A 15,664-nucleotide genomic window follows, 5' to 3' on the forward strand; every position below is an offset into this window, starting at 1 on the left:
CTATAGTGCTCAATGTGGTGCGAAATCTAACTTTTCGGAGCTTTGTATTGACTGTTGTTAACCCTTAAGTACTATGGACCGTCTACTAGACAGCTCCCTGTTTCACCCCTTCTCTATTCATCTTAGTTTCAAACCAGTTCCTCCGTTGCTTTGTCTACTTTTCAGTTCCGACGAGACTTCTTCACGAGAAGGTCACGCGGGTTATCTCAATTTTTTTTTCAAGTGATGTTCAGTTCAGTTTATATGAAGCGGTTTCACAGACGTACTGTAGTAATTGCGTGCGGATTTTTTCACATACATGTTTTCGTTAATTATTTTAAATTTTCGGATTGTTGTGTAGTATAACTGTTATCTCTACATCCAAATTATTTCATTATTATTATTATTATTATTATTATTATTATTATTATTATTATTATTATTATTATTTCTTACCTATGTTTATTATTGTCACACTAACATTACTTATCCAACTTTCATTATTTACTTTCATGTTGTTTTATGGTCTAGATATTAATGTAATAACTATGTAAGCAATTGTATTCAATTAGAATTAGGGTCTGGCTGGGCGGAAGAGAAGGCGTACTGGCCTTAGCTCTGCCAGATTAAATAAATGAATAATAATAATAATAATAATAATAATAATAATAATAATAATAATAATAATAATAATAATAATTATTATTATTATTATTATTATTACTATTATTATTATTATTATTATTATTATTATTATTATTATTATTATTATTATTATTATTACATGTAAACAAGGCAGAAAAAGCAGGACTTTCTAGGTGACGTGATTTCCACGTTTGAAGAGAAAAAACAAATATCTATGCTTTCGATATGGAGTTCCTATTTCCTTGGAGTGCTCTGGGAAAATTTGTGTGAGATGTTTGCACGAAGATTGAATGGTCCTATGAAGGAGTATAGTGTTATAAAAAGTGTTGTACTCTTTAATTTTTAAAAAACTGGAGAGAGAAAAGTATATTTTTATACAGTAAACATTTTTCGTTCCAGAATATTGAACTATAATTGAACAAAGTAAAGGGTTCGGCAAAACATCCTCCCTAATTTAAAGTTTAAATAAAAAACGAATGGAACAAAATAAGGAAACTATTAATATGAATGGTATCTAAACAGTGGGAAATCTAGGTTTACATGCGTTGCCATAGCGATATCACATGACATGTGCAAAACAACAAGAATTGAATAGGAAACTTTATTAATATGAATGGTATCTTAACAGTGGGAATTTTTCATTTTTTGAATAACGTGTCTCTCAAGTGGTGTTCTTCACTATCAATGCATTGTTGAATGCAACTTCGGAAATTTTGCATCACTCTAACTAGCATTTATTGAGGAATAAGACCAATTTCTTCCTGTATTGCATTTCTTAGGTCTGGCAAAGACCTCGGCCGATGTTTGAATACCTCAGCCTTAAGTTGTCCCCATAGAAAAAAATCTCAGGGTGCAAGGTCTGGTGATCGTGCTGGCCAGGGGGCGTCGCCACGTGAAGAAATTAAGCGTCCGGGAAACATCTGTCTCAGGACTTGGAGAGAAATCTGAACTGTGTGAGAGGTGGCTCCGTCCTGCTGAAACCAAACCTGGTCAATCTGCGGCGCATTGAGTCTTGGTGCCAAAAAATTGTTGATCATAAAAGAGTACCGCTGAGAGTTCACTATCACAGTAGTACTAGCCTCTTCAAAAAAGTAAGGATCAAGTATCCCGACTCTTTCAACCGCGCACCATACAGTAACACGGTCGTTATGTAGAGGTTTTTCATGAAGTTCACGAGGATTCTGTCCACTCCAATATCGGAAATTTTTATGATTCACTCATATAAACCTAAATTTCCCACTGTTTAGATACCATTCATATTAATACAGTTTCCTTATTTTGATCCATATGTTTTTTATTTAAATTTTAAATTAGGGAAGATGTTTTGCCGCACCCTTTAGTTCACTGACATGTTGAAATTTAGTAAATATTAGGTTTTATATTCTGAATTCTTATTATTATAATACAAAAATATGATAATCGTTTAATAAGTTTAAAAATGAAAACGCTGGGAAAAGCAGCAATAGATTAGTGCATTTTTTTGTTATTTCTATTGTTTGTAACTGTTTTAGACTGTTTAAATTTTGCAAACGATTTAAATTTAAATATCACAATATTCTGTAGTCACATATCAATGCTCAGTATGCTGCAGATGTTGTACATAATAAACAAAGGTCTCGTAGACCCATCCATAGTAGTTACGTGACAATAACTGTCAATAGTACTTAAGGGAGGTTTCAATGGACATTAATGTCTGTGAATTCAAACCGATTAATGCTTCAAAACGATATATTTCTACGTTCAAGGGACGACGCAAAAACCCAACATTTTCGAGCTGAGTTTAAAATTGCAGGCGGAGATATAATTAATGTGTTTGTGAGTTCATATTTATTAAGAAATATAGTAGGGGAGTTTCTATCAGATGCGTTTCCAATTCACTGTGGGCTAAAGCAAGGAGAAGCAATATCACCTTTACTTTTTAACTTTGCTCTAGAATATGCCATTAGGAAAGTTCAGGATAACAGAGAGGGTTTGGAATTGAACGGGTTACATCAGCTGCTTGTCTATGTGGATGACGTGAATATGTTAGGAGAAAATCCACACACGATTAGGGAAAACACGGGAATTTTACTTGAAGCAAGTAAAGGGATAGCTTTGGAAGTAAATCCCGAAAAGAAAAAGTATATGATTATGTCTCGTGACGAGAATATTGTACGAAATGGAAATATAAAAATTGGAGACTTATCCTTCGAAGAGGTGGAAAAATTCAAATACCTGGGAGCAACAGTAACAAACATAAATAATACTCAGGAGGAAATTAAACACAGAATAAATATGGGAAATACGTGTTATTATTCGGTTGAGAAGCTTTTGCCATCTAGTCTGCTGTCAAAAAATCTGAAAGTTAGAATTTATAAAACAGTTATATTACTGGCTGTTCTGTATGGTTGTGAAACTTGGACTCTCATTTTGAGAGAGGAATATAGATTAAGGGTGTCTGAGAATAAGGTTCTTAGGAAAATATTTGGGGCTAAGAGGGATGAAGTTACAGGAGAATGGAGAAAGTCACACAACACAGAACTGCATGCATTGTACTCTTCACCTGACATAATTAGGAACATTAAATCCAGACTTTGAGATGGGTAGGACATGTAGCACGTATGGGTGAATCCAGAAATGCATATAGAGTGTTAGTTGGGAGAACTGAGGGAAAAAAGATCTTTTGGGGAGACCGAGATGTAGATGGGAAGATATATTAAAATGGATTTTAGGGAGGTGGGATATGATGATAGAGACTGGATTAATCTTGCTCAGGATGGGACCGATGGCGGGCTTATGTGAGGGCGGCAATGAACCTGCACATTCCTTAAAAGCCATTTGTAAGTAAGTAAGTAAGTAGGCCTAATTATTGAGTTTAATATTTAATGTGAAATTTATTATTACAAAAGAACGAATTATAAAAGCATGGATCAGTTGAGAAGTGAGTTTAAGTAAACAAAGCATTTATTATTGAAAGAGTTAATGGGTTGTTTACGATTAGATAAGACTATTTTTGGCGCTTTAATGAGTTTACTAATTCATTACTTTAAGTACGAGGTTTATAGGAGTGTTTAGTGAACGAGGAAGTTCATCAATAACTAAGTTAATGAGTGGTTTGGCTTTCCGAGGGCTGAACCGGGAACGGGTCTTTGCACTTAGGATTGCACCCTACAAAATTATGTGCTTTTTGTCCAAGACCGAAAAGTAGTCTGAATTCAAAACTGACATGAGGGCCATCATGCCTCAGCCCTAACACAGCAAGGTGCTATCCGCTGACGAATAGTGTGATGAGCCCCCGGGGCCCGGAGCTCCTATCCCTTCCTATACCAGCATCGGAAACCCATACTATCGACAGGACTTTACCCCAGCTTATTTTAACTATTGCAGATGATAGATGAAATGATGTGAAAGTGGAGTGTTTTCTTTGGAATTAAGGAAACGGGAGTACCCCGAAAAAACCTTCTGCAACATATGCTACACTAAAAATTGCATTACGATCTCGCCGGGAATGGAACCTGAGATGTTTGGATTGAATACTAGTATACTAGCGCTTTAGCTAAATTCGCAGTAAGTTAATGAATTAGTGAGTTAATGAGTCTGTGAATATGCGAGTTAATGGAGGAACTAATGAATGAATAAAATAGTTAAGGGGAGAGGATGGTATTTTTTAAAACTTTTTTCCTATTTGGTGTAAAATATTAATTTTTGGTATATAGAGAGCTCATAGCTGTGGCAACTCAACCAAATAAAAATATATAAAAAAATAAATTATTTGGGGGCCCAAATTTGAAAAAAAAAATATATATACTCAATGCAGGATTGTACTAAAACCGATATATCTAAACCGTTTTTAAAGATAGATTCAAACAGTTTTTTGCAATGTATTTGCAAAAGCATGTTCTACAAACGCTCTGTAACAGAATTTCGATATTAGTCCCTAAGTTTGTAAAATAAACAATTAAAATTTAATAACAATTTTCTGATTTCCTTTCTTGCAAACAAACGGACGTATTTTTAAAATGAAATCAATTAACAAAATTCTGTTACAGAGAAAAGTTTCCTAACAGTCTAAAGAATGTGTGTTCTAAATTTCATGCATGTGTTTTTAATAGTTCAGAAATTATATCCATTTTTGTCTGGAAATGTAGCAAAAAAATGAAGTTACTGCAAACCGATAAAAGCGGGCGTGTGATTTAAAAATCCATAGCGCAGGAAGTTTAAAAATGACGTCTCAACATCCGATAAGGGCACAAATACCCACAAAATGTTATGCTATGCATTACACACATATCAAAGGATATTTTAAAGAATGTTTTTTTTTTTTTTTTTTGAAAATTTAATTTACCGGAAACAACAATAAAAGTGGGAGAGTGGTTTAAAAATCCATAACGCAGGAAGTTTAAAAATGGCGACTCAACATTCGATAAGGGCACAAATACCCACAAAATGTTAAGCTATGCATTCCACACATATCAAAGGGTATTTTAAAGAAAAAAAAATTGAAAATTTAATTTATCGGAAACAACAATAAAAGTGGGCGAGTGGTTTAAAAATCCATAGCACAGGAAGTTTAAAAATGGCGACTCAACATCCGATAAGGGCAAAAATTCCCACAAAATGTTATGCAATGCATTCCACACATATCAAAGGGTATTTTAAAGAAAAAAAAATTTTCTGTGAAAATTTAATTTACCGGAAACAACAATAAAAGTGGGCGAGTGATTTAAAAATTCATAACGCAGGAAGTTTAAAAATGACTTCTCAACATCCGATAAGGTCACAAATACCCACAAAATGTTATGCAATGCATTCCAAACATATCAAAGGGTATTTTAAAGAATTTTTTTTTAAATTTCATTTACCGGAAACAACAATAAAAGTGGGCAAGTGATTTAAAAATCCATAACGCAGGAAGTTTAAAAATGACGTCTCAACAAATACCCACAAAATGTTATGCAATGCATTCCACACATATCAAAGGGTATTTTAAAGATTTTTTTTAAATTTAATTTACCGGAAACAACAATAAAAGTGGGCGAGTGATTTAAAAATCCATAATGCAGGAAGTTTAAAAATGGCGACTCAACATCCGATAAGGGCACAAATACCCACAAAATGTTATGCTATGCATTCCACACATATCACAGAGTATTTTATGCTCGACCATGCCGAAATGTAGTAATGATACACCTGGTAGTAGCCCTTTAATGCACCTCATTAAAGTACACCTATTCATTATAGTTCAGTTGTTCAGCCAATGAGAAATCACCATTGTACCATTATAAAACCGCAAGTATCGATTATTCTCGGATATGCAATCGAAAGACAACTAGCAAAACGTCACAGAGGCTGGAAATCCAATACTGTCGCATAAGGTTATGTTCTGTTACTATAGTAATTAACGTTAATTGTAAATAATATTCAAATAAATTCAATTTGTCATCTCGTTTTTCAATTCTAAATCAATTTCCAGCTTATATCAAGATTAATGTTCATGGTATTCTCCAGATTATATCAAGGTAAATGACATTCGTTTCTCGGTAAAAATCAATACTTTCGCGTCTGCGCACATCTCACAATTTAGAAGGTCAGTTCCGCTCGTCACTTCGATAACCATAACATGAATACTTATGAATAATTTCAAGTTAGAAATATGGTCGAGCATAAAAAGTCGTATGAAACTTGACTATAATGGTAATTAAGACGCTCGTATGAAAATTATGAAACTTGCTTGTGCTCGTTTCATAAACATACTCGCGTCTTAATTACTACCATTATAGGCTCGTTGCATAATGTACTATTAAAGAATATTTTTTTTTTTGAAAATGTATTAATTTTTAACCAAAAAATGCCATCCTCTCACCTTAACTGAATAATTGATGATGATGGCGACGGTTGAATGTCACCACTGTGTCACACGAAGCCGTTAGTAACATCCATGTATTGAATTTGAACATAAATAAATGCAACCGCGATGGTATCTTATTAGTAGTGTTATGGATCTCACCTCTATTGCCTTACGTGACTCCATATTGAAAACCCGCGCCAGACCTCTGAGGTTCCGCCGCAGGATCCTGAAGAACTCGTTCTGTGTGATCGTGAAGGGTGTTGTGGAGGTCGGTGTGTCATTGTCACTGGCCTCCCTTCCTGACGGCGCTTCTGTGGTGTTCCTCAGCTCGATTCCCTGCAACACACAACAATAATTTTTATGAGGATCATAAAATAATAGTAATTCAATCAAGCTTCAAGCTTAAAAATAATCCATTTCCGAACAAGAAGATCGTACATGGACAGAATATTCACATTCCAGCAAGTGATGGAAAAATAAAAAACCCAAACCTAGCTATTTTTCTAGTTTTTACCGAACCTGAAAAAGTCTATGATACAGGGCCTTGGATAAAGCTTTCTTAATGTTAAGACTAGGGCCGTGACATCGGTATATTTGTATTAGTTTGAGATCGATTGAAGCTGAGCACACGATGCCGGACGTGTTTCAAGTACAGGCAGCGGAAGCGAATTTGACACACGTCTAAGCAAGCACTTTCCATGTTTTGTATACGATATTTGCGTATTGTGTCTCTAGTAGTTTGATAGTGATTGGAAGGATGCAGCAGTTCTACTTGACGTATGCTATGCCAAGTTCTAATGCACGCCTGATGTAGCCATGGCACTCTTCCCCTCTGCCACTCATGCAGCACCATTTACAATAGAGTCAAGTACACATGGAATTTATGAATTAAATTTATAACACAAAGTGAAAAAGTGAATAAAAGAGTTTGTATTTCAATCTGAAAATGATATAAATATTCTTTTATTTTGGAGTTATGGTAGCTATAAACAGAGAACATCAAGGAAAGTTTCCCATCTTGTTATCAAAAGCTTACGGGAGCTTTTGGTTAATTCTCCCGATAATTGATTACCCTGCAGATGTTTGCAAAACACGAATTTGATAAATGATATAACATTATTTGCATTTGGGATTGAATGGCATGCGTTAGACCATGAGCTGAACAAATAAATCACTTAATATCACAAACTTTACTTACATCCATTCTCTGGTCACAAAATGTTGTTAAAGAAGTTCAGAAAACGTAGGAAGCAATATTCACTACAAGAAATAAAAATATACTCAATAATATACTCTAAGGGCCGTATTCATAGACATTCTTAGCGCGGGCTTTCGGTGGATGATCAGCGAACTAACGTTTTTCGTATTCATAAACCAGTGTTAGCGATATGATATGAATCCTGTTTAGCATGCTCGTAGCCCGGGCTAGCGAAATGTCTATGAATAGCACGAAATATGCACATAATTTATATCCACTAAGAACTCTGTGTCAATGTTTCAAATAAACATTTTCTACTCGTAAAGAACAGGATCGATTATTTGTCTTGCACTAAGAGCACACCAAACTCCAACTTTCCTATTTTGAAAAGGTGTTTCTCGTACACGATATTGATTTTCAGAACATCAATAACGAGTATTTTTATTGTTTACACGACCAATCATGTGAAACCACGCCTCTTCTGAAAAGCACACGAGCTGTGGTTTGATTAAACTCTTAGGGTGCTATGCATAGACATTTTGCTAGCCCACGCTACGAGCGTGCTAAACTAGCCCCGGGTATCGATTGATTACTTGTACAGGATTCATATATCATATATCATATCATATCATATATCATATCATATCATATCATATCATATATCATATCATATCATATCATATCATATCATATCATATCATATCATATCATATCATATCATATCATATCGCTAACACTGGTTTATGAAAACGGAAAACGTTAGTTCGCTGATCATCCACCGGAAGCCCGCGTTAAGAATGTCTATGAATATGGCCCTTTGTCACTGATGAAAAAAGAACCACATACACATTGCCTACTCCTCATTGTTCTTACATTTAATTAATTTAATTTAAGCATTTTAATTACTGACAAGCTAAATATCGTATATACCGATGGAACAAATGAAATCAGGAACATTACAGTAGCCGAACTTAATCGTGTCAGTCAGAGTGTGGTTTACCGATATAACGCCTGTTTAGCCGAGGGAGGACGACATTTCCAGGATCTTCTGTAAGGTACGATTTTATACAAGTTTTAAGTAGCGGGGTTAACGTACGAGTGCGGCCAGCTGTGACATGTCCAGCCGCCGAGAAGCAGAACACCGCGCCAGCGGTCAGTACACATTTTAATAATGGTAGCCCCCGAAGTTGGGACACCAAAACATTGCCCAGAGGCGGCTACGGGTTTAAGGAACTCTAGCTATAGGATGACGTTAGTTCTTTACTTTACTGATGTACATCAGGTTCGTATGCAAAATGAAAAATGTAGCGAAAAGAGAAGTCTGTTCATTGGAAGTTTCATGGGTATGAGTTTAGTATTGTTTATTGCATTATAATACTCATAGGTTGTTTCGACACAGCTCTCTTATTTTCTGTTTAAAAAGTAAATCTTTCTTAAGGAGTTCAGTTGTAATCTAACAGAGGTACTGCGAAGATATATTAAAATGCTGCCTAAAGTGTGCAACTTAGGCATAAAAGTTAATAAGCGTCATGATTTACAAAAATATTGTGACTCTAAAAGACACATCTAGCATCTGAAAATGTTTAGTGATTTGATTTCGAACCAGTCTACTTTTTATTATGAGTTGTGTCTGATTGATTTGTGCGAATATTCTGTTCGCTAAACCTGGGAATCCACTTTTTAAACATTTCTTTGAAAAGTATACTTTAGAAAATTCCAACAACCTTGAGTACACAATATGTACCCTCATGTTATGAAATAACTTTAAATTCTATACGATCATTGTTGGTAACAATAAAAGTGTTAAACTAAAACTGATGACTGAATAAATTCTTCATATTCGAAACTTTGTGAAGTGCAATATGAAATAAATGGTGAACATGCATAAAATTATAATAAATAAAAACTACTTCAAATTCGCATCTATAACATCGTGTGATGTCGAAAGCACATTTTTTTTTTGTATGCGTGACAATCGAAACAGGTTTATATTTGACAATTTACGAATGTACACAGTTGTACATTTCAACAAAATTAGTGACACTTAAAGTACACCATTTTTTATTTAAAATGTATCACCATTTTCCACAAAAAAAGAGACTGCAGTAAGTCGCTTTCCTAAAAGTGTGTTATATCACAATCTAGTATATACAGTCACGAAGCTTGAGTTGTGAGGGTGCTAGGAACGATAGACTGTGTCGGTACTATTTCGCATTGTCTGTAATGAGGCGATATTAGCGATCCTAGTGGTTAGAAGCTATCTATGGATTCATATTTATTACGTATTGAGCTTCGTGACTGTATATGCTAGACTGTGGTTATACCGTACTAGTTTTATTCACCTGTCTATAGGCACCGTGCGAGCTCCTCTGGTGGCGACTGTTGTTACTAACTGCAGGACAGCAGCGATAGAGTTGTGCTTGAAGCGTATGAATATACTTAACATCTCAGGTTAAATTATTATAAATATAGACGATCCTAAAAAACGGAAAGGTAATGCAAATTGCTGTGTTCTTGAGTGTAGTAATGCTTATAGGAACACACCAACCAATATTGTTTTTATTCATTCCCAAAACAGAAAACTGAAGCGCAACGACGCTAATTGTGGATCCTTACAGTACGCAGACGAAAGTAAATAAGGCTACACTGCTTGTAATCATAATATTATTATATACTAGGCCTGATATAAAAAATATAATGTATACAGTATTAAGTTTATAAATAACCATAAGTTATCAACGACAGGAATTTAGAATTTAAGTTTCAAACAGTACATAATTACTAAGTTCTTTACATATATATTATGCATAATATTAGCAAAAATAAATAACAATATACTATTATTTTTAAATGTATTCATACCGATATTTAATTCTTGATTTCAAGTGTTGATGGTTCACTTTGGAAACCAACACCCGCAACAAGAATTTGCAGTATTCATTTTATTGGGAACGAGATCAGGGCACCCCGAAAACTAGCATTCCGTTCCCAGTATTTTTCTCAAAGATTACAAGAAAAATATTAAGTTTATAAATAACCATTAAGTTATCAACGACAGGAATTTAGAATTTAAATTTCAAAAAGTACATAATTACCGAGTTCTTTACATATATGTATAATATTAGCAACAATAAATAACAATATACTATTATTTTTAAATGTATTCATATCGATATTTAATTCTTGATTTCAAGTGTTGATGGTTCACTTTGGAAACCAACACCCGCAACAAGAATTTGCAGTATTCATTTTATTGGGAACGAGATCAGGACACCCCCAAAACTAGCATACCGTTTCCCAGTATTTTTCTAAAAGATTACAAGAAAAAGACTGCCTCATCTCAACTAGCTCCTCAAAGATACGAAAGAGACGCAAAAAGAAGAAAAGATGAAAATTTAAGTTTTGTGGAAGGCGAATGCTCCACAAGTGTTATTTATAAAAATTAAGTAGCCATACAGGCAGAAGTAAATGAAGCCACTCTTAGTGATTTTGTTTTTTTTTTTTTAATTTCACAATTGAATTGTGTGAATTGTCTACTCAAGTGTCTATTCCATTACATGCCGAACTGAAGTCACATAAGAAATGTTACGACAAGAGTTCAGGAACAGATGATAATATATGTTTAATGAAATGCAAGGTTTTCGAGATTATTCTACAATAAAATATGAGAGAGAACTACCAGACTTAATGGGAGTGACATTTGTGGTTTTGAATATATTGTTAAAATTGCTGCCAATTGAAACACAATCATACCCGTAGAATCATAATAAGAAATATTTCCAATTCTATCATTTAACCCAAAAATAGCTACCATAGATAGTCGAAACGCCCCAAGATGTAGACCATACATATTCTTTTTTTTCCATTTTTATTAGTGGATTTCACATCGAAAGCTTTCGAAAAATTCTGTCCAAGAGTAAGAGTAGTAAAGAAAATCGTCTACTCATATTTTTAAATTAAAATGAAAACTGGATTGTCGTATTCTGCTATGAGAGTGATGTTCGGAGTTAATCGTACAATTATAATTATGATGTATTTTTACCGCCACTTGAATGTTGTTGACATCCACAATGGTTACTGTAATTTTGGGTTTTGGCCTAGCACAGAAAGTATTCAGGAAAAATGTAGTGACAATTAATTGTTCAAAAGTGGAACAGCCACCCAACTTGGATCAGATGGTGGCCTTCAAACCTAAATGCTACCGTGGCAGATCGAGTGACACATTCATGACAACTGATTGCGGATTATTGACTTTATTAGAAGGTGGTGATGAAGTCAGGTTTTCCCGGAATAATAACAAACCTCTCCGATAAAGGGATCATTGTTGTTACTCCACCCTATCTGCATGTGGTAAATTAACAGCTGAAGAAGTCGAAACTACTTACAGCGTTGCCAGTGTTCTAATTCATGTTGAAAGGTACTTTCAGCGAATTAAAATATACAGTATAACATTTTACACAAACTATCAATTGAACTGCTTCCGCATGTTGATCTTGTTGTTTATTCATCTGTCCAAAGAGAAGTCTGAACCTCACAAGTGATACCAACAAGGCACCACTTATAAGGCAACTAGGTCAGAATATCATGGGGTAGAGTGGCCAGTTCCTTTTCCCTTCCATTGCATATATCGCCGACTAGCTACAAATTACACTAGTCAGACTTCATATGCAGACAACAATATTGTTCTTCCTCTGACACATATCGTCAAATGAGATGTACAGCCTGATAACAGATGTACATATCAGCCAGAACCTCAATCAGAGGTAGTATGTTGATGATATTGTTCATATGTGTTATATTTTAGAGAATTTGCAGTCCCTCATTATTCAGGAAGTGTAATTAAGACTACTTTTAGAATTAAATCACATTAAAATACGTAATTTATAGAGACATTATATACACATAAGTATTACACACGTCATGACATCAAATATAAGTATATCAATGTTTTCGTAATATAACTGTTCACCCTCATTCATGGCCTGAAATCTGATTTAAATGCCAAACAACTACACTGATATTTCAGGAACTTTGTAGTTAACATTTTACACTCCTCTAGCAGTACTGAACTTTCCACTGAGTCTATTAAATAATTAAAGACTGGATATTGCTGGGTTTGCAGTGAAAGACCTGCCCTTGGGCAGAACACTACGAATCAATGAACCCATTCTTACTAATAACTTTTTATCGGCAGAAAGCCGCATGTAATTTCTACGTATATCACACATTACTAGTGAATCACTGCGAGCCTGTAGTTAATTAGGAATTGAGACACTGCGCGGCGCCACCAGTACGATTTTGAGACCCATGCACGGTGCCTATAGCGAGCAATGTTTTGATTCAAGTACAGCAGTGCTCTATAAAAGTCCCTATACTATCCTGAGTTGATATATAAACAACACTACTTGTATAATACGCGATATAGTTAACTTCATATGTTCGGTGGCCGAACTTCCATCCTTAATTATAATTGCCAGAGATAATTCAGTTATAGAGATTCAGATTTGGATTTAAAATTAAGATGTGTTTTGTTTTATTTCTGTAAAATTGTACTTGGTTCTAAAATACACATAGAATACTCTATTTGAGTAGTTTTAAATACAAGTTAACGGTAGTCATATTCCTGTAAATATTACTATAGTAACTAATCGCTTATTTTTAACAAATAGAAATTGTATATTTGAGTTGATATTGTAATAATCTAAATTAATACTGTAATAGTCGAACTGTTTTATAATTTAAATACAAGCATGTAAGATTACTTCGCAATGAGACATGCTGATAATTTATCAACAGTAATCTCACTAGAGGTTTTGATTTATCTAGAGAAAATTAAAACTCGATTGGGATTTAATTGACTATTACACGATTAGAAGAAAGTATATAAAGATTAGAAGTAACGAAGTACTCCAATACAATAAAATATTAATTGGCTTACGAAAATACAACTGTCTTCAAATGTATTATTGTACTGTACCATCTCAACATTACGCTAGATGGCAGTCGTGTGTTATGATTAGCCATTGCCTACGCTATAGTATAATAGCGTAGGCAACGGATTAGCTGTTTTCTTGTTATCAGTTGTGCCAGCTATGGAATTTTCATTGAACTCTGTGGACGGTTACTAGTCAAGAAGGCTTTGTTGATTCAGTTTCGTTTTTATTAAAACATTTGCATTCCACTTCAATCATCCGGATCCCAGTAATCAAAGTAACTTGACAGATGATTTTCAAGAAATCTCAGTATTACACAATCTCTGATACGTGACTATTCATAATATCATATAGCAGAAGCTGTAACATAACCTATTATAAACAAGTGTTACAAAAGTTTTAATTAGGAATGATGAAATAAACAAGAAAAGTTTTAATTAACGATGTTGAAATAAAAAATAAACATTAATAATTTTAAAAGAAACAATTCTTGAAAGTACAATTTTCAAATTTGAATATTTGGTGGTGTTTATTTATTTTAGTAGGTTATTTTACGACGCTTTATCAACAGCTTTGGTTATTTAGCGTCTGAATGAGATGGTGATAATGCCGGTGAAATGAGTCCGGGGTCCAACACCGTAAGTTACCCATCATTTGCTCATATTGGGTTGAGGGAAACCCCCGGAAAAAACCTCAACCAGGTAACTTGTCCCGACCGGGAATCGAACCCGGGCCACCTGGTTTCGCGGCTAGACGTGCTAACCGTTACTCCACAGGCGTGGACTGGTTGGTGGTTCAGTTGATGTTATATTGGACGTGTGCGTAAAAAGAAGTGAACTCGTTGATGTACGTGATGTATCCCTCAACTTATTCAACATTTCCGAATGGTGCTCTTCATTTATGACCAGTGATCTTTATTAATTCTTGTTCTTGAATGCCAATGCGAGTCATATTTGAAAGTGCTGTACATCGACTGGAGTGGTTTGTAATTTTTTTTTTCACGTCCATACCAGTGCAGTTTGAAATGTTGGCAAACAAAGAAACAAATGCTAGGGTAGTGATAAAAATAAACAAATGCTGGAGACGCGATAAAATTGTGCGATAAGCAGCCGGTTGAAAGACGTCCTTTCGTACCGTTTTATTGGTCAAAAGTAGTATGACGTAGTAAAAGTGTAATAGTGAATAAAAACATACACACACAGATAAATAAACACACTATTAGCTTAACAGGTCTTTCTCTAAGACATGGATTTTAGATAATGGCGCAAATAGCCATAGTAGCTTCCGCGCCCTTTTTAAACCCCACTATCATAATCATCGTCATCATCATCTAAGAGTCTAAGATATAACACTGATTATAATGTATGGAAAGGCTTTCGCCTTTCGTTTTTGACGTGATGTTATGATGTGCAAAAAATGTTCTATTTAAATCCTCTTGGACGAAAGTAAACAAAATCCCTTCAATAATACTAATTAGTTTGTGTTTTATGCTTTGTAGTTTCATAAATATACAAAGAAATTTAATTGCTAAATATGAATTTTAAGACTGTATACAATGATAAATCTTCAAAACTTCAAAGTGTTGAAATAATTAAAATTCTAAGACCGCTCAGGATAGAGTAAAATTTCACAACAGTCGTGGGGGATATTTAAGATACAGATAGAGAGGCGAGACCTGGCATGTGACAGACGCGACAGGGGAATGGATGGGAGATCAGAAATTAAGTTTCTTTCACTTTGATTAATATTACACGAATCTAACGACTCGAAAGTTCATCTCAAACTAAAAACTTATTTTCCCTTTCCATGTCCGCTGGTGATATTGCCACGGTGCGTAGTAAGATACAGGACAGGTCTTGCCTCCTCTACTATACTTCACCTTATTTTAACTATTTTAACGCTTTGAAATTTTGAAGTTTTATCACATTTTATACTTCTATTAGCGACATAAATAAGACATCATGTACATATCCGAGTACCAATGAACGTTATGGATTAGAGCAGGAGTTTAAAACATGCTTTAAGATTAATTAAATTAAATATATTATATGGAGAAAATGGTAAATGAAAAATTTAATAACG

The 15,664-nt window shown here is 34.4% G+C and overlaps 1 protein-coding gene across 4 annotated transcripts in view; it reads right to left on the reverse strand.

The window, feature by feature from the left end:
* Positions 1–15,664, reverse strand: part of LOC138710388 (uncharacterized) — a 92,684-nt gene that overhangs the window by 31,778 nt on the left and 45,242 nt on the right. For all 4 annotated transcript variants that reach the window (XM_069841271.1, XM_069841270.1, XM_069841272.1 and 1 more), the window contains exon 5: positions 6,611–6,787. In XM_069841271.1, the coding sequence (XP_069697372.1) occupies positions 6,611–6,787 (177 nt within the window). The remainder of the gene's footprint in view (positions 1–6,610; positions 6,788–15,664) is intronic.

This window comes from Periplaneta americana, chromosome 12, assembly GCF_040183065.1.
Source record: "Periplaneta americana isolate PAMFEO1 chromosome 12, P.americana_PAMFEO1_priV1, whole genome shotgun sequence".
In the NCBI taxonomy this organism is placed as follows: domain Eukaryota; kingdom Metazoa; phylum Arthropoda; class Insecta; order Blattodea; family Blattidae; genus Periplaneta; species Periplaneta americana.